The sequence below is a fragment of the Perna viridis genome, chromosome 9 (assembly GCF_037379345.1).
Source record: "Perna viridis isolate PV_CMFRI_1.1 ecotype Kerala chromosome 9, ASM3737934v1, whole genome shotgun sequence".
In the NCBI taxonomy this organism is placed as follows: Eukaryota; Metazoa; Mollusca; class Bivalvia; order Mytilida; family Mytilidae; genus Perna; species Perna viridis.
Genome location: NC_142453.1, coordinates 18750299 through 18777371, shown reverse-complemented (window position 1 = coordinate 18777371; position 27073 = coordinate 18750299). Strand labels below are relative to the sequence as shown.

General features: G+C 31.9%; 1 protein-coding gene across 1 annotated transcript; it reads right to left on the bottom strand.

Moving 5' to 3' along the window:
- Nucleotides 1-4655: 4655 nt before the first annotated feature.
- Nucleotides 4656-25896, bottom strand: LOC148607187 (protein moonraker-like). Its single transcript, XM_088546801.1, has 20 exons — nucleotides 25787-25896; nucleotides 23276-23433; nucleotides 21905-22235; nucleotides 20341-20502; nucleotides 19768-19976; nucleotides 18936-19160; nucleotides 18109-18274; nucleotides 16836-16886; nucleotides 16213-16397; nucleotides 15066-15307; nucleotides 14415-14531; nucleotides 13330-13351; nucleotides 12881-12918; nucleotides 11981-12065; nucleotides 10602-10673; nucleotides 9609-9779; nucleotides 8471-8540; nucleotides 8079-8154; nucleotides 6598-6855; nucleotides 4656-5724 (listed from the first exon to the last, which is right to left on the bottom strand). The coding sequence occupies exons 1-20, from the start codon at nucleotides 25803-25805 to the stop codon at nucleotides 5355-5357; spliced, it is 3027 nt and encodes a 1008-aa protein (XP_088402927.1). The 5' UTR covers nucleotides 25806-25896; the 3' UTR covers nucleotides 4656-5354.
- Nucleotides 25897-27073: the final 1177 nt, after the last annotated feature.

Sequence of the window (27073 nt, the reverse complement as noted above, 5' to 3'; positions counted from 1 at the left end):
ATTGTAAAGCCAGGGAGTGCGACTGGGAGTTAAATTATTCATCTATTTAATTACGTTAACTGGTATGAGTAAACGAGATGTTATAGAAAATAAACACAATTGGAGAAAAATCGATACTTTTGCTTTCATCAAGTGTGCAATATACGGTTAATAAGCACCAAAGGAAGTTGTAAAACTTTTCCATAAAGTATAAGTTTATTTTTCAATATTTGCAAGTACAATATTCCAAAGGGAAACCTATAAATATCGAGCAAAATGCAACATTTCAGCGCGTTGTATGGTCATGTTTCTATAAATTAATGATTAAAAAAGCCTAAAATATTGTTAATTGTACAATTGTTGATTACACTGAAACAACAAAGGACGTTATTGCGTGATACGAACAAGACACGATCGTGCATCCTGTAATTAAGTATATTTTCTGCATCTGAAAAGAGGTAATGCATTTTTTGTGCAACTAGACTGAAAAATATTTACTACAGAAAATATCCTCGTCGATACATTTGATCTTTCAAACGGCATTGTGGCTTCTTTTTAGCTAATCACGAATCCGTTACTTTATGAATACATGTAACTCCGTTTTTAGAGCGGCAGAGTATGAGTAGTTATGAATTATCGCTTCAAGTAAAAGCAAAAAAAGTAATAAATATCTTATTCTCAAGGGCCGGTCCAGTTAGGAAGATTCTGATGATTGACTCCAGTTTTTTTTTAATAATTCGACTACTCCTCATACGTGCTAGGCGAAATATTTTCTACATAGACACTTACTTTATGAATGCACTTATTGTTAGTGTGTGCAAAAAATGAACATTTTCTTTCTTACCGGCCGGGTCTAATTTTAGGAGGTTGTAGATAACATTGTTTCTCCTCGGTGAGTTTATATATAATCTGTGAATACCCTAAAGTCTAAAATTGTCTGATTTTGTGTTTTGTTTTTGTTTTTGTTTTTGTTTTTTTTTTCAATAATAGGATACAAACAAACCAGTATGTTGTATGTTATCCATTGAATGTTTTAAGTTCGTGAGGCCATTTATTTACATAAACAATACATGTTTGTTTGTAATAAATATGAACTTTGGAGAAGTTAAGTAGCACTCCAGCTATGAATCATGCAATATAAGATACATGGTTGGAAAGCCTACATATTTTTATTTTTGATAATTTGTTTAAAATTATACTGTTAACAGAAATTAACATGTGGTTTTTCATACAGCCCATGCTCTTGGGAGATTAAAAATATATACAATATACTGTAGGATTCAAAATTAAGGGAATAACTCTGTAAATGACAGTAAAATACATTAGTAACTGATGGATTTTCAATGTGGGTTATCTACTAAGAGCAGACAGATTGGAATGAAAACATATATATTTCATCATAGAGACCCACAAAGCAACTTAATAACAAAAATTAAAATGTGTAGCCTTTTCGTGTGTATCACATTTTACAGATATTTGCATGATTCTTACAAATACTTCTTCCTAATGACGCTACCACTACCAGTTCACGACTTTTTTCAATGTAGACATGAAGTTCAATCGAAAATTTTGGAAAACATTTCGAGAGACAAAAAGTAATAACAAATACGAAACAAAGATAAAGAAGACTAAAATATCTAATAAGATCTGGGAACAAACAAAGTGTGACCGCCATTACAGCAATCCAGACACCATCGACTGAGGACCGCGCGCTCTGTTAGGGTGCGTATCATTTGCCTTTTAAGAATCTTTTGAAGATATTCGAGTTACTTCTATGCATTGTGGTAATAATCACACACACACACACACACACAAAACGAAAATTGTGTCTGAATAAGGAATTTTAATTTTTGGGCAATACACAAAATTAGAGCCGAAAGAGTGTTACAGTGTTGACTTCTAGTGTTACGCTAATTATTACATCTCAACATGATATTGAGGATCAATGTTGTGACCATTTGTAATCAACTACACTTGATCTTTAACTATACAAATCGTTGATAATGATAATCCACCCTTAGACCTAGGGTAAGGGACAATCAGTGATATGTTTGTATCATATTCAATTTCACCAAAGCTTATCGAGCTTTCATTTGAAACTGAATGAAATCAGTGCAAGTTACTATAATGTTTACATGAGATTGATGTAAACTGCTGAAGACAAACGTTCCAATGGTTTGTGAGAGTTGTGTCTCTTATCCGAAGTCGACCTCCTTGTTATTTTGTCTTTCTATAATCTGGACAAATTGATTTATTGTACATGTAATACTAAAGTAATTATTTCATCCGTGAACAAAAACGTGCGTGCGTCTAAAAGCACTCTTAAGACTTTTAAAACCTAATGTATATAAAATGTTAAATTTAGAGTACTTTATATTAGGTAATCGTATTTGTTTAAATATTTTTCATTTAAATCAATCGATATCGGCATTTATTGTAAATTATATGTTTAATAATTCAAATGAAAATCAAATTATAATTTTAAGTTAGTACACAAGTCCAAAATAGTTTTAGACTCAAGTGAGCTTTTAAAATTGAAGTAAAATGTTGGTTAAGTGTGTTTTGAGCATTTTAATCGAACATAACCTGCTCTGTACAGACTGAAAGTCTAATCTTCGTTTTCTTAGCATGCTTGTTCACAAAGAACAACTCACAAGTATTATAGCATGACTTGCATCATTGTATTGATTGTACATTACACATAACATTTATTACATTACATTTCATTATATTACATTATATTACATTACATCTTGCTTAACCTCAGCGCCAAGCATGACTGGACTTGTTAGAAAAGCACTGGCTTCCACGTGCATAAATCGACCCCCCCCCAACCCCTGGGCATAGCTAGCCACGTTATCTTGGGTTTATCTCTGTGTCGTTTAACGTCTGGTGTCCAGACTCCAGAAAAGAAATATTTAAGTGTGGTCTTTTCAGCCATAGTGTGGCAGGGTGTAATTATCTAAGGACAATTCATCGGATAAGATACCAGAAATTATGTATTTACTCACAACTAGTTGTAACAATTCAGTAAAGGTTTTAATTTATCTATCAACATGTCCTTGAACTGTATTTTGTTATTCACAATTGAGTTTTATCAATGTTGATTATACACATAAACAACGCATTCGCAACAACTATCAAATCTGGACTGACATCACTGAACACACATTACGTCCTTTATACATTTGTATATCCGCTACCGACCGAATTTGTCTGAAAGAACAAATGATAATTGATTTTACATGTACAACACACATCAAACTTAGGACATGTTAAATTTTCAAATGATTAAAAATATGCCACACTATTTGCAAAAAAAAAATAATTAAGTGTGAAAATGCATTGGATATTATAATTCATGACGACGGATCTGACAATCCACTGATTACAACAAAACAGACTGTCTCGAGCACTTAAATTACTATCAAACGTGACATAAGTTCAATACTATTACACAAAAAATGACTTCTGCACTCATGACAATTACTTCAGTTCATGGCATAATACGTCAAGTACTTCTAATACTTACTGGAGTGCGTGACATTTTTTTTTTGTAACGTAAATAAGTTGTGTCAATGTTCCAAGCAAAAATAATTTTCCCAAAGGCAACATTCACTTTTTTTTTTTTTTTCTTGAATAAAAATTCCTCACGCTTCATATCTAAGGAACAAATCAAACCAGTTTTGATTGAGTTCTGTGCAGTAGTTTCTGATGAGAAAAACTTTTGAAATTAATAACATTAAAAATAGCTAGAAATTTTGAAAAGGGCAACTACTCCGACATGCAAAAAAATTTGAACACAGATAGATCTCATCATGTTGAATGCGCTTTTATCCAAGTCAAAAATTTGATAAACCTAATTATTTTGGAGATATATAAAAATGCAAAAATCTTCTGTCTAACTTCTATGTTCAATATTAGTAACGGCGGCCGTATTTTTCGACAGACCAAAAATCCCTATATCAGTTTCATGGATAATACCATAAGGAACATTCAAACCAAATTTGGTTGTAACTGTTCCAATAGTTTCAGAGCTGATAAGTTTTGAAAAACTGTTAAGGATGACCACAGGTGACAAGCGATGGCAATAGCTCACATGCCCTCTGGGCCAGGAGAACTAAAAATGAACTTGTTCACAACAATGTCTTCCTCTTTCTGAATTACCACTTGTCTCTCTCTCCTAGCTTACCCACTCTGATTAAGGATGTGAAAATTTTCACAAGGCATGAGCACTGCTCATTACAATCCACGATGTTGCACATTTCTGTAGTACTAATTTGTGTAAAGGCGGGATTTAATAGCAGAAGTACAAAAGCTTTGAAAAAGCCAATATATCCTCTCATCTGGAGATTGGGTTCAGAGTTCACCACATTTCCTTTCTTGTTTGATTTTGTTTTTTGTTTTTTTTAAGTACCAGTCTTTCTAAGAATCAGGAAAGTGATATTCATGACACTTCTTGAATTTTATCCAAAGTTGGATATTTTATAGATAACATTAAAAAAGGCAATGGTATCTTTATCTTGAATGATTGTTAATGCTTTAACAAAGGGTAGAGGGCAAAGATTTGATTAAGTATCAATATCATGACAATTGATTAAATGTAAAAATCATGTACATCTATATAGAATGAAATATCAAGACTAAAACAATGATAGATTTTAAAACATATGATCTATAATGTAAAATTTATTAAATAAATAATATTCTGCATTGTACATACCAACATACAATCATACATACATATCACAGATAATAAACTCTACTTAAGTACAAAAAAGGTACTACAGTACAGGGGTATTAGAGCAGGGTACAATTCATAATGAGCTACTAGCCCCATCTTGATGTCTCTCTCTACTGTCTATCAAAGTTTCAAAGTAATAATTTAGGCCAATCAAAAAAGCTATAGTTAAATAATTTAATAAGTTGCAGTTTTTTTGTTCAGAAATGTAGGCTTTCAATAGTTTTCCAAAGTAGACGTTCAAATTGTTTTTCCAACTTCTCTATTCTGTTTTCTTGCACAATAAATTAACATTAACATATTTCACAGTTTTATAAAATAGAAATGTGTTCACTTCAGTTCCCTTTTGCTTGCTAAAAAATACAATTTTTTCAAGTACATTAACTTTTTTATCATGTAAATTTTATTCAACATTACACAAGCAAAATTATTTCACATGGTTTTCATGTGAATTTCTCATAATTTTCATTTGAATTGAGCAAATGAATTGAGCCTTCACGTGAAATTCACGGAAATTGTTCACATAAGTTCATAGTGAATTTCATTTGAAAATTTCTTGAAAATCATGTTAATTTCATGTAAAGTTCACCATCAGTTAAATCTAAAAATAGACTTAGCATTCAATACAAATCAATCAATCCTCATCTTCCTCATCCTCTGTCTCTGTAATATCCTCATATTCATCACTACCCTCCTCATCAAACCCTTCCTCACTATACTGCTCATCAACGTTAAATGAAACAGATTCCTCATTCTTACTAATCATTTCCCGATAAATTGGTGACAGTCTTTGTGGTGACGATATTGGTCCAGTTTCGTAAGTGGTGATTTTAGTATCTTCTGTTTCAAATGAGTTCATTTTAGTGTGAGTTGGAGTTTCTGCTCTGCTAATGTTACCAACCATGAACTCTGATTTACAGACTTGGTTCATGATAGCGTCATTAACATCCTCAAGTTCATCAGCAATGTCATTCATACAATCATCCAATATCATGTTAGAAACTCTGGAAAGAAAAAAATTCAGAAATTTGTATATCCTTTACATTCTTGTTGGCATAAGCCATGAAGAGTGTATAATGTTTGTCTAGATAATACTTCAGCTATCAAAAATATTTTTTTTGATTTTTGCAATAATTTGTTTAAAAATATTATGTCTTCCCTTTTATTTACTGACAGAACTCAGACAATTCAAAATAACTTCTTTTTTTGTAACAAGCTTTCTGATTAGTTGGTTCTCGTTAAGTTAACCAGATTATTTTGAATAATTTTATTTGATTTGTAAGAAGCTTCCTGATGAGTCGGTTCTCCTTACGTAAACCAGGTTATTTTGTATAACCTTATTTGGTATTATGACTCTACTGATGTTGACTGGTCCTCAATCCACAATTTAAATAATCCCAAACAAAATAATGTTTGATTACAAATAAATTATATATACATGGACTGGCATCCTTTAGAAATTAAAGTTTAAGGCATTTTTTTTTTTACCGGTTATACGAAACAATCTGGTGTGGTGCAATTAACGATTCCTTATAAGGCCTGAAAGAATCCTGTGTTTTTGGTATTAACCTGAAAGACCCTAGTGTTTTTTTTTTTGGTAAAAAAAAACAAAAACAAAAAAATGACGTATTTTTGGCCTTTCCATCATAGACTTTTTACTAGAATCACCTTGTTTCTGATGTGGAGGTTCAAAATTCTTAAAAAAAATACTACCAACCCTAATTTTGAAGAAGATGTTACAGGGAACACAGAACTTGTTTTAGCCTAAACCGCTTCATCATTTATGAGTGTAAAGTACAACTGATCAGACTATTTCATTCAAAAACCTTAAAAGAATTTCATATTTTTTCAAGTCAAATTTCCAAATAGATACTAACTGTTCTGCTAGCACCCAGGGATCAAATCTTCCTAGTGGATGATGTGATGTTTTCTTTAAATGTCTATCATAATTCTCTTGCTGGCTGTAAATTCCTCTAACAATTTCATCAGGTAGTGTGATCATGGTGGGTGGAGCTTGTTGACTAGGCTCCTCCCCAATCAGGTCATCAAGTTCTAAAATTCTATTTCTGACATGCGTTTCTCCTTTTGTTTTTGTAAATATAATGGGTACATCTGAGCTTTCATTATTGTATTCTCTGTAACATAAAAGTAAAGCAATAAAAAATTAGCATCATCAGATATGAGAACAATGGGACATCAAAGATGAAAAAGAAACCTAGAGACAGCGAGGGGCAAGGGTTATAAAAGAAAGATTTAACACTTGGAAAAGTTCATAATGCAAAGATCTAGGTTCAGTAAGCTTTTGGTACTATATAGAGGGGGTGGCCATTTGACCCAGAAGTAGTGAGACCTTATGAACAAATCAAAGAGTTATTTCCCTTTATTTTAAATTTTGTACTGCTGTCTACACAAAAGTTCATAATAGGTTTTCTGATAGATTTCCTTTGAAATCTATGGCAATGACCTATCATGCATCCAACTGTATAATGGATTATGTTATTTAAAAAGAATAGTTAGTGCAATATTTAGCTTGTTACATTTATTTTACACAGAAAAGCCTGTAAGATGTCCAAGTAAGGTCAGGGCATCAGCAACATCCTATATAGATATTTTATAACATGACTGCCGCAAATTAATTTTGTGGGAAGTAACACATACAGTTAGGAAGTTATTGTTTGAACTTTTAATGCAGTCACACAGCTTGTGTTATAGTTCTTGCATTAGATCATATGATATGGGTGGCTAAGGGAAAATTTTATTTCAACCATATGTTTTGTTTCAATATATTATTTAATTCATAATGACGCAAGGAAGAACTGAAACTTTTTTTTCTAAAATCAAAAGTGGATCTCAGAATACATGTTCAAAATCAACTTGATTATGAACAGATCAAGGAGTTATTTCCCTTTTTTAGCACTATTTCATTTTTGCTATTTCAGTAAATTAAAAAAACAACATCCATTTTTGAGAAAAAATGAGTTTGTAATCTCTAATGGATTAAAATATTTTGATAGCAAAGTTCGGCATGTGCCACCCACTGCCTGACTCTTCCATGCACACCAACACTGAAAGATCACACCATTATCAATATCTTATAGATAAATACATCTTAATGAAACAAAAAACTTATCAAACTAAAGTTAGACATTAGTAATGCCATCCATTTTTTTTCCACAAAGCCAGATACAAGCTATTTCCATAATTTTGCAACAACCACTGTATAAGAAGCAATTTTTTTTTCTGGAATTCAATCAGTAAATGTCAATGTCATTTAAAACATTTAAAATTTTTGAGCCCTATAAATATTAACACACTACATGTATATGATTTTTTGTGAAATCAAACAAAGGATACTTACATTGGTTTTTCCTGTATTACTTGTCCCTGAGATTTAGATATTTCCATGGCAACAGGCACAATAGGGTTTCTAACAGCTGAAAGATAAAAAATGTGCATACTTATATCTGTGCATTTTAAAGTAATGGTTGTATAAGAATTAGAATGATCACAAATTTTGAAAGCTGAAAGAATAATTTTTTGCATCATACATGTACTTTGTTTTTTGTCTTTAAATTCAATAATTTATTGCCAATTAAGTTTCAATTCCCCAATTAAATAAATTCCTATATAAAAAGATAAAAAAGAAAAGGTCAAAATATAAATCGAACTAAAAAACCAATAGCCTTAAATGTCTGCATATTGTTTGCCATTTTCTTTTCTACAATGAACAATTCTTGTTTTAATATATACCATGTGGTGCAGAATGGACTTCATCAAAATGTACAGCAGCCCATCTTCTTCTAATGTTGTGAGATTCCATCTGAAAGATAAAACAATAATTCATGTTTCATTAATAAAAAGGTATGTGTTACCAAATGGATAAGGTACATGTAGTTTTAATTTTATGTTTTAATCAATCTATTAAAATGGAGAGAAATAAAACTAGAAATGTTCATTTTCAGTGCATTTCAATGAAATTGTAACTCAATGTCCTGGCATGATATGGAAAATCTTGTCTTTTTGTTTTCCTTGATTCTGATAGTGCAAATGATCAAATTACACTATCAAAATGATGGGTTTTTTTCATACCATGTTTCACCTACTGCCAGATTCTTACAAGGACTGACACTTAGCAGTCCTTTTACGATACTCTATCAAAAACCTCATTTTTCTAAAATTCTATTGAAAAATTTCTGAGTAAATCCAATAATGCAGATATCAAATCATGGTCTTTTCAAAGAGAGGAAGCATCTTGAGCATATTATTTTGTCTGATCGGTGGAATTTTGACATGCATGTTTCTGATTTTTCCAATATTGCCCGACTCTTATAAACACTTACACTTATCATTTCTATTTTTTTGCAAGAATTGTCATGGATGCATATGTATTACAGGGAGACCAGTCCAAAAGAAACCCCCTCAAAAAAAAAAAAACCTTTGAAAGATTTGTATTGTTTAGGCAGGTGTTTACTTAATTTATGTTAAAATGCATAAGAAAGGATAGGAAAAGCACTTCAGATGTCTGGTTTAAACAGGTTTTCAGTTTATTCAGTTTCCAGTTTCACTGAATAACAACATACAAGGAGCCAATAACATACAAGATGATTTAACTATGATTAAATTGTTACCAGCCTTCATCTGATAACTATGATTAAAGTGTCTGTAAACAATGATTAACTGTCTGATTACTTTAATTAAATTGTCTAATAACTATGTCTAAATTGTTTGATAGCTATGATTAAATTGTCTGATAAATATGATTAAAATGTCTGATAACTATGATTAAATTGACTGTTACCATTATTAAATTGTATGCAAACTTCAAATTTTATGTATGATTTAATTTTGAGCACCCATCCTCAGTTTACTATTTTAGACTTTTACAAACCTCCATCTGTTCAAGCCTCTGATAGATATTTTCTAAAGTGGGATTGTCCTGCATTGTAATAGCTTCCCTATGTATAGATGTATCTGACTCCAACCTCTGGTACTCATGTGCAGTGTCATCCAAAACTTCACCTAATATCATGTTTGTCAACTCATCTCCACTGTCTTCAAACTAAAAATAATAACAAAATACTAGTTTTTAATTAGTTGAGACAACTTTTTTCATTGAATTTTTATTTCCTGAATAACTTTATAGTTTAATTTCAGAAGTAACAAGCTTCCGATTGGACAAAAATTTGTGTCCATCATCTCATAGACCAAATTTTGTCATGTGACTGTGATGTCATCAACCTTTGCTGCTGATTTATTCCTTCAATTTTGATACTAAAATTAAATTGTAAGGAATGACTGTTATATTTTTTCGGTCTGTTTGTGATAACCTCAATGCCCATGCTACACTGGTTATTTAATGTGCCCCAGGTGAATGGGGTTATTTCCTCATAGACCAAAAAATATAACAGTCATTCCTAACGTAATATTTTTCTAAATTATAGCAAGAAAACATGTTAAAAAATGTCTGAAGGGAGATATACTTATTTCAGTATTGGAAACATAGCATTGGTTCCATGCAGTACTTCAAAATATCTGCAAAAGTTTGAAGGGAGGTGAATTCAAAGGAATTGGTCAAGTATTGAAAGATAATGTTAATTTCTGCAGTATTAGAACAAGAAAACAAGATCTGTTTCTTAACTGCTATCTTATATTTATGTGTTAGAAGCATTGAGCTAATCATGTACTTGCCATTAAAATACTTATACATACCATTGCCTAAAAGGCAATACAAAACAAATATCTATTCTCCCTATAATGATTCAATAATTTATTTGTGAACACTAAACCCCATTTCTTGCCTATTGATGTAAAGAATAGCTGAAGATACTTTTGCACATTAACATTACTTTAGCATAAAAAGAGGAAATGGAAAAGAACATACATTAGCTAATGCCTGGTCTGCCAGTTGTCTCCTCTTTGTTTTACTCTTCTCATCTTGTTGGAAAGCAATCAACTGTAATTGAATATAACTTGCATAAAGTATGGGTAAAAAAAAATTATCAAACACAATTCCAATCCATAATCAAGTTTGTCAAGTCCAAATTAAATCTGACAAAATAGATATAACATCATCAGAGTAGCTGGTACCACAATGGTGCTGACTTGGTACATGAAATGGGTTAAATCAAGGTTTTACAGTGTGCCAAACCTCCCTTTTCCATTTCCAACATGAATATACCGGTGGTGATTAAATAGCATTTGCATACTAAAGTGTCTTAATCAGTAAATCAATGGTAACATCAGAATAAAGAATAATTTACAAAAAAACATTTTTTTTTTCATTGTAAGGAAGGAGATTAATATCAAGATCATCAAGGGAGCAACTTTTACATTGAGTTTAACGCGTTCACACCCAAAGGCTTACTTCCATTCATACAGGAGATCAATATAAAAAAGCCTAAAATCACTTACAGTGTATATATCACATTAACATAAAGCTACACACCAAACTTATAATACATCCATCCTGTGGGAGCCAAGATTTTTGTAACGAAATTTTCCCTTATCATTCCATATAGTGGAAAATAACAAAGTCCCACGAAACACGAATTTGGTATGGGGCGACACCCAAAAATGTTTCAAACATATAGCCCAACAATATGAAGCCAAACATCAAATTTTAAATAAATCCATTCATTGGGAGCCAAGATATTTATGGCGAAATTCAGACATATATACATAATGACTGATAGACAAGGTAATTTCAATATACCAAACACTCGTTGAGTGGGATGTAATAGTGTATATAAATGTATTATAATAATAATGCTGGCCAACAATAACACTCAGGATTTGCTATCAAGGAGAATGACAAAGGACTACATATGCTTATGGATGATTTTGGGTCCCTATTTTTCTGAAATCCTGAACTTGATAATATAATGAAACAAATGAGAAGAATTGGATGTTATCTAAATCATGGTACTGGAAAGGTTTTATCAACTTTCTAAGTAATAGTTTTTTTTCTGCCTCACATGCATGGTATAAACAAATTATAAATATGGGACATTTAACCTTACATGTAACTGTTAGTTCACAAAGAAAAAAAAAGCAGAAAATCTGGGTCTACCAGGTAATTTAATGAATAAGTGTACTTAAACATATTTTCTTCCAAATTAAAAAAGACAGGTTAAAGGGAAGTTCTCATTAAAGATGAATGGTTCTTTTTCTCTTCAAACACACCTATACTTCAAGTTGTTTTTTTTTGAAAATTTAGATATCCAGATGGTTTTGGCATATATACATCATTTGAATATTTACCTCTGCTTTCTGTAACAACGGTTTAAGCCTGGCTTGTATCTTCCTTTCAGCATCTCTGACCATTCTCTCAGAAACACTGAGATTTCTGAAATGAAATGTCACTTTGATAATCAACAAAAACTTGTCAAAAGTTTTAACTTCTAGTTAACTGTCTCTTTTTTTCTTTTTTCCATCAACAAATATTGTATCTGTAAAATTATTTCTCTTAAGCTTTACACTAAATGTGCCTCATCATCTGACCTCCACAAAAGACAGACCATTAAAGTGGCAAGTGTTTCTTGCAACAAATGTGTTGCATCCTGATGGTCATGGTCCAATTAAAGATGACACTATCTATGATAGATGAAAGTTGTTAGTTACATTAGAAACTAATACTGTCATGATAACAACCTTTCATTTTTCAGAGCGACAAACAACCTAAATATTGTGAGAAATAGTTTGTGGATAGCTTTTTCAGCATATGGCATTCTACTTTACTTGTAAATGTTTAAGCCTTATCAAAAGAAGACACCATTGTTGCACCACCTACATGTATAGAAGTAATATTAATTTTACATTAAACAATATTTTAGTAGTTCCTACAAACTGCTTTGATTGGGCACAGTTCTATGCCCATTTCGGTAAATTTTTCCTTAATACTGTTCATATTACTGCACGCATGATGTACAGTCAAAGTTGTTTTCTAATATGCTCAAGTGCTCCTTTTTTTACCTATATTACTCTGCCTTTTTCAAAGCTGCAGGGAACAATTTATTTAATAATAAAATCATATCATTTGAGCCCAAAGTAATTTGTCTTGCCATATTTTACTAGAGCCGCCTTTGTGTAATTTGCAGACATTCACTATTTATCAATTCAAAAAAATCTTTTGCACCAAGGCTAAAACCACAAAATACCAACCTGTCAGAAACTTTGCTTCTTGTTCTTGGTCTGCTCTCCTAAAATTACATTTAAAAGCATTGTTTTATTGATACACTGTCATTCATGATGTGTACAAGTTTCATAAAAATGTGACCATTCCTCAAAAACAGTTGATGTTAATATTAAATTTATATCTTTGAACATTCGGGCAATGAACAAAGTCAGTAACTGTCAATATTAATGATGATAAATATTTATATCCTAAACATGTACAAGAATACATGAAAAATTTAAAATCAATTAAGATCATTAATTTATCAAATGGCTACAGCTAAATATATATATTTTTTAAATACACTAAAGTTGACTTATACTGAACAGTACAACTAATTCAAGTAAAAGTAAAATACACTTTTGTAATAAACAGAAAAGGTACACTGTATAAAGTAAAAGTAAAATTCAGTGATCTGACAATACATAGTACTCACATGGCCTCCATCAAACAGAGATCTGAAATAGTAAAAAAATAGTATCAGTATAAATATAAGTAAGACAATTTTGAATAGAAGTATATACCTATAGTTTAAATGTTCAAGACATAAACTACACATACATGAATTATTTAAAGAAATGGTAACTATTACTTATAGAAATTAAATATGTTTGAAAGCTGCACTAGGGTACGACTCATCCAGAAAATTTTTTGATAAGTTTTAGTCAATTTCTCTTTCTTGTTTTCACATAATATTGAAAATGAATAAAAACACATATATGGACATGTACTTATGTACATGGCTTGACCTGTGTTACCTATAATATATGGTCGGTAATTTTCCTGGGTGCTTTGCAATTTCCTCTATGAAAAGGCATATAAAATTTTTACAGTCTTTATTTTTCATGTTCATTGATACAGTCTACAGAAGATAATTGTGAAATATCTGGACTTAAATTTGGCGAGTTTATTTTTTGAAATTATCTGATCCTAAAGACATTTCCCACTATTTGGTAATACAAAGTTAAGGTTCAACATCAAGCAAAAGAACTTTTTATTATGTCCTCAATTTAAGAATTAGATCTAGGGTAAGGGACATAACTCTTGAAATCAGTGAAATGTTTGTATCACATTCAATTTCTCCAAAGCCTATCAAGCTTTCATTTGAAAAAGAATGAAATCAGTCCAAGTTACTTTGTTGCTTACATGAGATAGATGTAAAATGCTGAATACAAACATTCCAATGGTTTGTAAGAGTTGTGTCCCTAACTCTAGGTCTACCTCTTCAATTTCTTGAATACATTTAATAGATACATATAAACCTGTCTATTCTGAACACTGAATAGACCAGCAACCTGTGAAAACCAAATATTTTCTACAAAACAATGTCAATACTTTTTTTAAGCTGTGTACACCACACATCTGCCATAACTGAACAAATCTCTCAGTCAAAATGGGGTTTGGTTTAGACAAGTATTACTGTACATGATTATGTACATATAATTAGTAAACTAAATATCACAATCTTGAGACATTTGTCTCCTTTGGTGTAAAGGGGTCCATATATATACATGTGCTTACTTGACAATATCACTGCCATCCAGGTCTACATATCTTTGTGAGTTAAAGGGGCTCTGTGACCTTGACCTTTTCTTCCCATCTTTAGGTAAACCACTAGGTATCCATGGAGAATGACCTCTATTGACACAAAACATTGATTTACAGCATGAAAGCAATAAATCCCAGATAAAGCATTTTTATGGGACAATAACAACTTTATATTTCAAATGATGAAATTATAAATGCTTTTTGTTCCTTTATAAGTCTCATTCTTTTTATTTTGACATTTAAAGAAGAATAAAAAATAAATCAAAAAAGAATTCATTTTAAAGTATTTCTATTTTCAGCTTTTATAATTATCTGTAAATTTTGAAAATAAAACATTTTTTTCGGATTTCAGGTTAAAACTCTGCTTATGTAATCATGCCAGCTAAATTTTCCTCATTGTGAGAAATTAATTTTTTTAGCATAATGATTTTGAAGTTGTTTCTTCTTGATTCATTCAAACTACTGAATAAAACTTACTGATATCTTTTTTACATACATGTAAATGAATAAAAAAAGTAATATTTCAAATACAAATACAAAATTGTATGATCCATAAAATTTCTGAAACCATGAAAATTTATACCCAAAAACTTCAATTCTTTCAAAACATCTGTTTATTGTTACCTAGGAGATGGAGGAGCAGAGAAAGATCTATCACAGTAGGGTGACAATGATCTCTCCCTTGGTGACAAAGCCTTTAGACTGGATGATAATGTAGGACCCCTGTAATGGACATCAACATCAGACTGAGGCTGAGTTATCTGCCTTGGTGCTGTTTTCTGTGGGTGCCATATCATTGGCCTCGGTTGTTGTTGCTGTTGAATTTGAACTTGTTTTACAGCTCGCTGGGCTTTCATTCTTTGATTCTAAAAAAGAAATTTATATACTTTTTTTTGTATAGCAAATATTCATTTAAAATGTTATGACACCTGCATCAATGGTTACATTGTACATTGACAATCTGTAAATGTGTCATTACCCAGTCTCCCCACTCCCGCAAAAGAAACAAATTTGTTTACTTCTTTTAAATATGGTTTTATGGAACTAACGAAAAAATGGGGAAAGTCCCAAAATCAGAAGCAAAAACAGAAGAAAATTCATGTCAATTATTTTAAACACAATGAAAGCAAAATACTGATAAGAACAGAAAAAATATTATGACCTGAAAGTTTCAAATTTCATAATAGGGAGGTCACTTGCAAAAAGTGTTTTTCTCTGATACTAGTCAGTTTTACTACAGCACATCAGAGACAATATACTAAGGTAGAGACAAAGATTAAGGACCAACATGATCACACTTTTTTGCAATATGATCAAGGTGTCTATTTCAAAGAAAGTAGTAAATATAAATCTATTATAAGTGAAGACTAAACTGAATAGGACCATAGACCACTAATGAACTTGACACTGGGCCCCTACCCATAGCAGTGTTATATTTAATGACCTTCAACTACTGAACCTCCTTTAAAACAAATATCCATAAAATTTATCTTTGCATATACAGTGAAACCTGTCTAACCCTAACTTTTGTTTACAATGAAACCTTACTAAACCCAACTCCTCATGGACTGAGAGATTTTCTTAGTCTAGGCATATATTCAGTTAACGCAGGTTCAAAATATTGAAACTGATATAAATGGACTTCAGAATGTGTCTGGTTTACACAGGTAACCAGTTTATCCAGGGTTCAGTTTAGATAGGTTTCACTGTAAATTTTTTGCACACATTCTTTCATATCCTGTCAATGCAAATGCACTACTAATATATTAACCTTGAGTTTTCCTGGTAGAATAAGACTAGTTTTAGAAGCTGGTTTCCGGACTACTGGTTCTTCTTGTAGAGAAACATTCCAAGCAAGACCAGATCTATTTTGCTGTATATCACTGGTATCCATCAGAGCTTCTATACCTGCTCTCAACATGGCTTTCCTTTCTGGTGTTCCAGATCTCCAAGCAACTGAAAGCATATTTCTTATACTTCAGATCTGATTTTACAAAGTAATAGCATATTGGAAATCGGTAAAAACTGGAAACAAATATAGTTACAAAACAAATTGCAACAGTCAATCTGAAGCAGAAGAAAATCTGATCTGACTCTTCTAAAATATTTAATTTTTGTTTTCTACTAATTCTCCATAGCTGAATTTTAGATTTAACCCACTTACTAAAGCCAGTGGGTTGAAATCTTAAATTTAACTATCTTGAGAAGAGAAATCTCATAATTACCTCAAGACCGAAGGAGAATCTATAATTAAAAAAATCATATTTTGTGCCGTCAACTTTTTATGACATTTGTTTAACATTTTTATCATGTGGTAACTCTGATTTTTCTCCTTATTAATATAATTCTCAAGTTTTGAGGTGCTCAAACTAGGTCATTAGGCAAAACATGTACCTTGTTGTTTAGGAGCTTTGTTTTTCTTCACAACTTGTTTCTTCAAAACACCTGTAAAATATTAAAATGATAATTGGACTATTACAGAATATGCTTACTTCATTGTATTTTTGTTCAGCTGTGCAATTTGTTGAGTGAAAGAAATTTACAGTGAAACTTGTCCAAACCAAACCCCTTTCTGTATTGGAGAGTTTGTTCAATCTAGAAAGGTGTTCCCTTTCTGTATTGGAGTTTGTTCACTATAGACAGGTGTTGGGCTTACACAGGATAAAAATACATTTAAATTGATATGAAGAGACTAAAAATTTTCCAGTTTAAACAGGTTTTTGTTAGGGGTTTAGTTTATTCAAGTTTCACTGTACCTATGGTAATTATCATGAAAACATTAATAAATCACTTTTTCAGTGGTATCAATTTGCATGTTTGTTTGTTTTTTTTATCTGTCTTTGATTTCTTAACATAGGAATCCCAAACTTTTTGCATTTAAAAATCTGATACATGTAACTCAGAAAGGTTAAATCATACAACAATAAAACACTAAAGAGTCCTTCCTGTCATGAAAACTACCGGTAACATAGTACCAAAGACTATTATAAATCCTCAAAGCATTTTTGAGTTATCTCATGACCTGTGAAATGACAGACAGGCAGACTGAATGACAGATAGAGTATTATACTTAAAGTCAAAAATTTACATGTACATGTAATAATGAGATAACCCAATTGGTTCAAAGGCTATTTCTTTTTTACATGTTTTCAGTGACAGAAGTCTAGGGTTTACTTGTACTGTAACCCGTGTCACTCCTGTATTTTTTTTTATTTTATTTTTTTTTGTGAAAGTTCATATTGCTAGTCTTTTATCTTGTTTTCCTATTCTTAAGTTTTTAAATGTTATCTACGGTGACAGAAATTTTATTCATGGGAACCAATTTTTGTGGTTAAGGCAAAAAGGTTGGATTGTAGATTCCTGAATTCGTGGATTTGACAAACCCATCTTACAAATATATTGGAAACTTCCTTTTTGTTGAAAACCAAATTTCGTTGTTTTCTAAATCTATGAAAACCATAAAAATTAATACCCAAGGAACAATAATACTTTCACAGTATTTTATATGGGTCACTACATTGTGTATGTAGATTGTTATTCTTTCCTGTTCTAACGTTCAGGCCAAGTACTTAGAATTTTGATGTATTAGCATTGTTCCATTGTTGAGTACCTTTTCTACATTTATTCACTTAGCCTATTTTCAAAAGAATTACAATAATCAAAATACCTCTGACAGGCTTATTTTCTTTCCCTTTATTTACAGCAGGTCTGAAGGCAGGTTGTGGAAGTGTTCTGGTTACTGGAGACTTTCTCCTTCTAATGGGGGCTTCATCTTGTATAGTATCTGGTTCAACTGGTCTGACTACTTCAGAACACCAAGCTTTGTTCAGTTCCTGTAAATTCATTCATATTACATGTATTTAACAAGGCCAATTAATTTTCCTGTTGAGTTAAAATTTTCATTTCTTGAGACTGATTTTACCCAAAAATATTCTTTGCCCTTTTTCGTTTTCTTGAAATTTTCCTTTAATTGAAAGGAAACGTTGTTCTCTTTTAAATAAATAATTAATGTTAGTACATATACTTATAATTTTATCTATTTAAATGACTATATATAGGAAAACTCTTAATGTTTAGTCACATGTACATGTATTGTTAATGATTATTTCATTTCTGACTGCTACTTTTTTTAATTGTACTAAATAACCTTTTAGATCTTTGTTTTTCTTTTTTTTATTTTTCCTTTCATTGAAAACATATTATGTTTAAGTATCATATTATTTACTTTTCTCCATATACATACAACAGGAAAAAACTGTACTATTTTAATGATATAACCGTGTTACAATAAAAGAAAAAGAGAAAAAAATGTAAAGTAACTTCTTTGGCAAATACAAATGAGATTTTGCACAATGAAGATATCAACAAGTGCTTATATGTCGAAACTGAGTTTTGCTTAAATAAAACCCCCCACCAATTTTTTGGGGGTTTAAATTGTCAAAACTGATCTTTAAAAAACAAACATTCTCTCACAACAATCTTAAAGTATCATACATCAACTCTGTCCAACATTTTGATCAAATCTCCTTGCACAGATGACTTCCCATCAGAACTCATTTGTGTGCTCAATAGTGACATCTGTCTTATCAGGAGAGATAACTCATGGTATGATGAAGGGAGGCCACTCTTTAAATCTGAATTTGGAAGGTTGGTAACAAAGGCTTGAATTGTTCTCACTGCATACCGATGGGCTGCTGCTAATCTTGCCATAGCTTGACTCTGTGAACATTATTAAAAAAAAATGTCAAATATAAAAGCATTAATTTATTTATGTATACCATGATAAACACCATGGTATTTACTTGAATATACATACACTTCAAAATAAATATTATGAACTATAAAAACTCATTCTGAGGTTCAAATTAGTCCGAGGTCCAGGACCCTTTATCTCTAATCTTCGACCTTTGAAATTCCATTTACCTTGGTCCTGGCCCTTTGATTCTTTTCAAGGACACTTAATTAAGGATGTCTAGAACCTTCAAATTCTGGACCCCTGTGACAGTCATTATTGAAATACATGAACAGTCTTTTCTAAAGTAGCTGATGGTATGTTTTAGTACTCAATCCTGTATTAGTAATTCTTTTAACATTGTAATAATTTTCACATTTTGGTGGTAGATTAACAACAAACAAAAACAGTACCAACGATATTGATTTTCAACACTATGAAATGCTAATAATTTCTCAAAAGTGTGAAATTGTTACACACGAATATGCTTACTTGACAGAATCTACGAAATTAGGAATTGCCACAATAAGTAAGTTTACAGTAAACTGTACAGTAACATGTATTACATGTACATTAACATAATCATTCCCTTACCTTTTTTGTATGTTTGGTTTTATCTGATCCAGGCTTGGTCAACTCTTGCTGAACTTGTCTTATCTGTTGACGTAACACATAAATCTGCCGAGCAGCTCGTGTTGCGATCTCTTCTGATCTCATTTTCTTCCTCACTTCATCCTCCTCCTGTGGTAAATACCCATCTTTCTTTCTACTTTTGGATGGCTGTAAGAAGTCTGCATTTTGATCTAAATAACAAAGAAATTATATCGGTTTTCAAAAATCGTTACATACTGGTGTAATTCTATATTATAAGATGAAATTTCTTTGGAGTATGCATGGAACAAAGTACATGTGTATGTCATCATATTGAAGATCTTGTGGTAGTGTGCTCGACTTGAGTTTGGGAGGTTGTGCCCATCCCTGTCATACCAAAAGCTTTAAAACTGGTAGTCACTGCCTCTCCACCAAGCACACAGTAAATTAGAGATAATGATGACTGGCAAAGCTTGGAGTCAGACATTGACCCATCTTGTGAGTTTTCTAAATTTGGTCCATTTAACAGATGTATGGCTTTATCATTATAACAATTTTAAAGTTACAGATCAGTACCTTTGAGAACTCTTTGTTCAATGACTTGAATCTGTTGTAAGTATCCTTCCATCTCTCTCTGTAATCTTTCAATTTCCTTTGCAGGCTGATCACATGGTGCAGTCCTCTGAACTGGGTACAGTTTAAAATCTGTGTCCTTTGCAGGAGGAGAGTCACTACTTACTGTATGTTAAATACAAATAAAACTAAGTAAATTGTGAAGTTGCATGTGTAGTCAAGCTAGGAATGCCCCCACTTGTGCAGGCAGTTGACAGCATCAGAAATCCCTTACAACATATGCCCCATCCAGTCACACACCAAATTTGAAATATTATTCCAATTTATTGGGAGTCATGATTTTTGTGACAAACAGTTTGCCTATTGTTCCATATAGTGAAAAATGGAAAAGTTACATGAAACAGGATGTTGATATCAGACAGCAACCAAAATTGCTTACAATGTTTACACCATCTATTTAGAGTTGAGATAATTATGAAAAATTTGGACAGAATGATGGACAGACAAGGTAACTCCAATATACTGTAATGCCCACTTGCTGAGCAGGGATATACATGTAATAGTGTAGTAACTACATGTAGCTGTTTAGTGAGGTACATGTACATGTATCTACTCCACAGTAAAGGAAAGGCTGTGACCTCTTCTTATGTTTAAAATTAAGCATTGTTTACATTGAGATTTTTGCTATGTGTTATTTTTGCTATTTATTGGGTCCAACATTTGAATGGATGTAAGTTTGATGTATGTGGTCAGATGTCTTAACATCTTCGACAATTTTTTAATATTTCTTGACTGCAAAGGTAGCAAAAACAATCCCCCCCCACAAAAATGGTCACGTAATTAATGTTTATATATTGCATTTCTACAAGTACTGTAAACTTATTATTTTTTTGTATTTTCTAAGTGGACAGAAAAGAGAAAAAAAAACACCCGGGAATTGATTTTTAAACTATATAACGATAACTTTTTTTCAAACTACTAAAATTGGTATCCACGAATAAGGATAACTGACAGAATTTGCAAAATTTAGCAACTTCAAAATTCTGTCAATTTCCAGTTGTGTAGAAGTTTCTTATAATCATCGATTTTCATACACCTCTTTACATGTAACTAATAAGATTTGATTTGATAATTTTATTTTTCTCAACTCAAAAACCAAAATACTGTGAAACTACTGAAAACTTGTATTTGTAGATATTAAGTTTTTTAGTGGAACAAGAAAGTTTTGTAGGTGAATGGGAAATCAAAATTTTGTAGTCAATGAAAAATAATACCATACTGCATTCTTCTACAAGTAAAGTAATTAGATATCTACATGTACATGTATACTATCAAGAATATAGTATACCAACTTATTTCCCTGTACACTGTATCAGCATTCCAACTGATTTAACTACACCAATACTCTGTAAACATGTCTTCCATAATGATGGGACATACTGCTGGAGATTTTTTCACGAATAATTCTATTGCAAAATTGTGAAAATAACAACATTTGTAAATTTACAATAGTACTTATTCCTATAATCCAAAATTTTTGTCATGTTCACTTAAACTTAAAACAAACCTGGAAATGATTTTGACTGTGGAATCCTAGGTGGAGTCTGCGTCCTTGCATCTTTAGGGTTACGATTCCTATCATGCTCTCTGACTTTGAATGGCCGTGACCTATTTGTAGCTGCTTGTTGTCTGTCCCAATATCTTTTCCCAGGAATGACCTTGGTTTTACCTTTTGGTGATGGGGATCTACTCCTTTGGTGTGCTTGTTCTTTCTTCTTACGGAGATCTCTCTGCGCCAGTTTGACAGCAAGAGAAAGTCTATCTTCAGACAAGGATGAGAAATTCATACCGCCAGTGATAGATTGTGAACTTTCATTTAAGTGGGGGTGGTTTATTTGCTGCAAAAGAATTTAAGTTATTCATGTTCTACAATAGTTCAAAGTTCAACAATGTTCAAAGAAAGTACTGGTTCATACAAATGCCTGTGTTGCTCAGATTTTCAAAGCTTTCATCAATTCTAATGTTGAATACATGTAATATTCACGTACAGTTTAATGTATGTCAACAGAACCCAGAATAAATAAGAAACTTATGTACAATGTAAATCAGATATATTTTAGAGTCCCCCATGAAGCCCATGTCAGTGTCAATATGCTTTGAACCTGTGTAAATCAAATACATGGACCTAACTTGAATGTCAGTCCCTGTAAGAATCAGGCAGTAGGTGAAACATGGTATGAAAGGACCCATCATTTTGACAGTGTAATTTGACTATTAACACCATCAGAATCAAGGAAAACATACATGTACAAGATGTTTCATATCATATTGGATCATTGAGCTAGAATTTCATTGAAATACACTGAAAATGAACATTTCAAGGGCAGATAACTGTAAAAAATACCTCATTTTTCTAAGATTCTATTGAAAAAAATTCTGAGCAAAGCCAGTGATGCAGAGATCAAATAATGGTCTTTTCAAATAGAGAAAACATCCTTGAGTGATACATGCATTTTACTGTCAGATCGGTGGGGTTTTGACATGCATGTAACAATGTTTCTGATTTTTCCCATTTTGCCTGATTCTTACAAACACTTACACTTAATCTCTAAGCTGAAGAAGAAGTTGGTTTAGACAGGACTGAAATTTACTATGTATTAACTTTAAATGATTAATAAATCAACTAACTTTTAGAAATCTACTCCACTTCTAAAACTCCAAAAATGGACTGAAATACATCAATCATACACCAACCTGTCATGTGCTAAGAAAATTTAAAATTAACCAAAATAGAAGAGTTTTCTTTTCTTTTTTTAATTTTCCTCCAAGGTACTAGAAATTGGGAAAATTCCAAGACATTGTCCCTTGAAAGTAAACATTAACCCCTGTAATTGACTGAACATTTTGGACATGAAAAAACATTCACATCATATCTTACTTTAAATTCTGGAGGCCTTGGACCACCTTTGTCAAGGACAATTGGTCGAGGTCTGTGAAACTGTTCAGCAGAACGATATGCCTGTTGTTGTGCGTTCAGTGTAAACAGTAGTTGATTTTGGCCATGCATTGTCACTGCAGACTTACTGTGCACAACAGCTACAATATAAAGTACAATGTATAATATTGATGGTATAAAGTTTTGATGAACATTATTTTATTTTTTAACAATAGTCTGTGTTCAAATTGCTGAGGTAAAAAAGAAACAGAACTAGGTTCTCCTCTTTAATACATTTTTTATATTATATGGACAAAATTTATTAAGAGTTGAAAGAGGATTTTGTAAAACTAACTAATGTTCAGTTTCATCGTGTACAAATCTTGAAACTGTAATTGGAAATTTTATTAATAAATTTGATTAACATGTACATTGTACATGTGTAGCATAGTTCTTTTTAGGAATGGGGCCCAAATTCCAACCCCAAATTAGGATCGAATACCACTGACTATGGACATCATAAAAAATTCTTCAAGATGGTGCGAAAGTGGTTTCTAGCATGTCATTACAGAAGTTGTGAAAAAGTAGGACCAAGCAGTAATTAGGGGTGTGAATTTATGTTTTCTTTAAAGCGTTTTAGGTTTAACATGTGTGTGTGTGTGTATATATATACCATACATCGTGTACTACCGGTAAGTTACAGCCCTAGATTAATCCTACGAGGAGGAATCACCCGGCCAGCGAAAGCTATATTTTATATAGCCTAGCTGGCCGAGTGGTCTAGGGCGCTGGACTTTGTGCAGGCGGTGTTGCCATAAATGTCACAGCGGTACAAGTTCGAGTCCCGCAGAGGGAACGACAAAAATTTGCTTCGCAAATTTGACAGTTCTAACATCGTTGGGAATTTTTCAGACCCTTCTATAAGTTTACGTTATCTTCCCTCTATCAATTTGATCCGATGGAGCAGTGTAGTGAATAGAGTTGTCACATTCTGAGATGTTGTATATATATATGGGTCTGAAAAATTCCCAACGATGTTAGAACTGTCAGTCGTTCCCTCTGCTGGGACTCGAACTCGTACCGCTGTGACATCTATGGCAACACCGCCTGCACAAAGTCCTATATACATATGTTTGTACTTTTTAAATGCGATTGAGAACCAATCATGATTTTGAAAACATATACAAGCTTCAATGATTCAATAAAAAAAGAATAATAGCTTTTTGAAATATAGGGATGGCCAAACGGGCAAGAGTATTATGGCTCTCCAAGGTTTACCTAAATGATGTAAGGCAAAGAAAACATATATGCATCATCATGACATGTATCTGTTTACATGATCGGCCCCATCTTTTGACCCTACCCTAAGCTATTTATCTGTTAACTAAAAATAAAAAAAATAAAAATCTGTAATTTCTGGTGGAAACGAAATTATAATTTACCAAATGAGACAACACAGTGTTTTCATGTTCTTCGTGAACCTATAATTGAGGAACTTTCATTAAAGCAAAGTGCTACATCTCTATCTATTGAAGCTTTGAAATATAGTCAAAATATCTGCTATAAAACAAAATGTTTCAAAGACTCATATGTCATTTGATCAGAACTCCTCAGCTATCATCAAAGAACTTAAACCAGGCATTCCTCGTTGAACCTGGAACTGTTTTACTAATAAAATATTGGTAAAACAAATATTTGGAATATCCTTTTGATCCATTTTATTTATAAGAGAACTTACTAAATTCTTTACATGCACTTATAAAATGCATTAATGGCAAATGTCTTCCTCGTATACAAAATGTGCTAGCAGGTCCACCCCAAAGTTTACTTCCCCTCTAATAATTGTATTATATAAATTTATGGGTACAAAATTTAGCGTCATTATTTATGACTATGGTCATCACACTTTCAAGGTACAGATATTGTACATGTACACTATGGCTAACAACTATTTAGACGATTCCCTCTTCCGATGTTGTAGGTATCTAAATAGTAAATTGAAGAAAATATACGATTTTGTATACATGTACATGTATCTATTCAGAGATAAAGACATGGTTTGCAGGCTGTTTCATTTACACATGTACACATTATTAAATTGTAAAATTTAAGAAAAGACATTTAGACAATGATACGATAATTTATTTCCAATATTTATGTTTAATATTTTTATTGTATGAATTCCTAATGCATCAGGTTTATTACTTATGTTTAGGGACAGATCGACTTTTTTTTAAAGGGGATAGATATATTGGGGATAAGGCGATACAAATTTATGTATCTTGAGTAGATTTTGTTTCCATTTCACCAATCACATATTATAAACAAATTTAGTTTGACAAAGCTCAGAACTAAAATACGACATCAACAAAGGGGAAATATTCATCAACATCTTTCTTGACAAGTTCAGACTTGAAATTTACTTAAACGTTTTGATAAAGGGCAAAATTAGTATACTGCCATTGCTTTCATCTCATAACTAGAACAAGGACTGTAAAAATATCCTGAACCTACCGTTGTTCTGTTGATACATTGTCAATATTTGGAGTGAACCTACGAAAGCATCGAGAGAATGAGAGACCTCCAAAAATTTGAACGGATTTGCCTGTGCCGCTTAGGACACTGACAAATGTAAATAAAACAGTAAGAACCGATCAGCATTTTATTGATGAACACGGAATCAACCATTTTTAAAACTAATGATTAAAAAATGAGTAAAAGTAAAGAGAAATTTGCATTTTTATTTATTTTGATAAAAAAAAAATATTTCCTAGCTTACAACATTAATAATTACACAAAACTGTCTGAACCGATGCTAAGATGTATTTCATACTTAAATCGGGGGGTCGAAAATGCGAAAAGGTCGGTTTTGAGGTTACCAAAGATCACATCTTAAAAATTACTATACCTAGTATAAAAATCTATACCGATTCCAAAAGATATTGATAATGACAATTTACTCATCACCAAATAGTTTTTGTTTCTGTTTATATGAAAATATTATTAAGGTACAACAATGTTGACAGGAATTCCAGGTATGAAATTCGTTCTATCCGCGAACAGAATAAGAATAAAGAAAAGATTATAAAAATAAGAAAATAGATTCAGTTTTATTCAAAACCAAACAAATATTTATTTCTACTTTTCTGCATATGTACATGTACAAATATAAACCCCCACCCCTATGCACCGATTTCAATACTATTAGTCAGCATTGCAACATTCAGGGGTAGATTCAGAATTTCAGGTTAGGATTTTCGAATGAAATGTAGAAAATAGAAAAAAAAATGCCGAATGAAGCGAGGCAAGAATCAAAATATTAGAGGGTAGAAAAAAATCAATTTTTCGTGCATCTCCCCCAATTTCACCCATGGGCGTGCACCAGATCCGCCCCTTTGAATCCACGTCTGAGATTTAGGATTAAAAACACTCTATCTAAATCATGCATAAATATGTACACATTAAAATGTGTAAACAAGCCTGCAGACAGTTAAATAATTTCTTTGATGTAGGCGAGGAACTGCAAATATAACAACCAGACCGCAAGGTACATGTATTTTGACTTAGTTATACCAAAAAGTGCATACAACTCCCCCACCTGTTTTGATTTACAAGGTATACAAGAACCACAAAAGTAAGCCTTTAAGTCGTTGTCGTACTTTTGAAGTAAAGCTAAAACTTCAATTCCTTCTCAATATTTATGTTCAACAAACTGCATGATACAGTTATGGCATCACTTGTGTTACTTGAGTATATAGGGGTAACTCTTTCTGTACCTGAGTATAATGATGTTTTTTTGGC

Coding starts and splice junctions, on each gene's coding strand:
- LOC148607187 (XM_088546801.1), bottom strand. Junction 15,308..16,212: donor TTCTACCAGGAAAACTCAAG/GTTAATATATTA, acceptor TTTCTTTTTTAG/AATCAAAGAATGAAAGCCCA. Junction 13,352..14,414: donor GATGGCAGTGATATTGTCAA/GTAAGCACATGT, acceptor TTACTATTTCAG/ATCTCTGTTTGATGGAGGCC.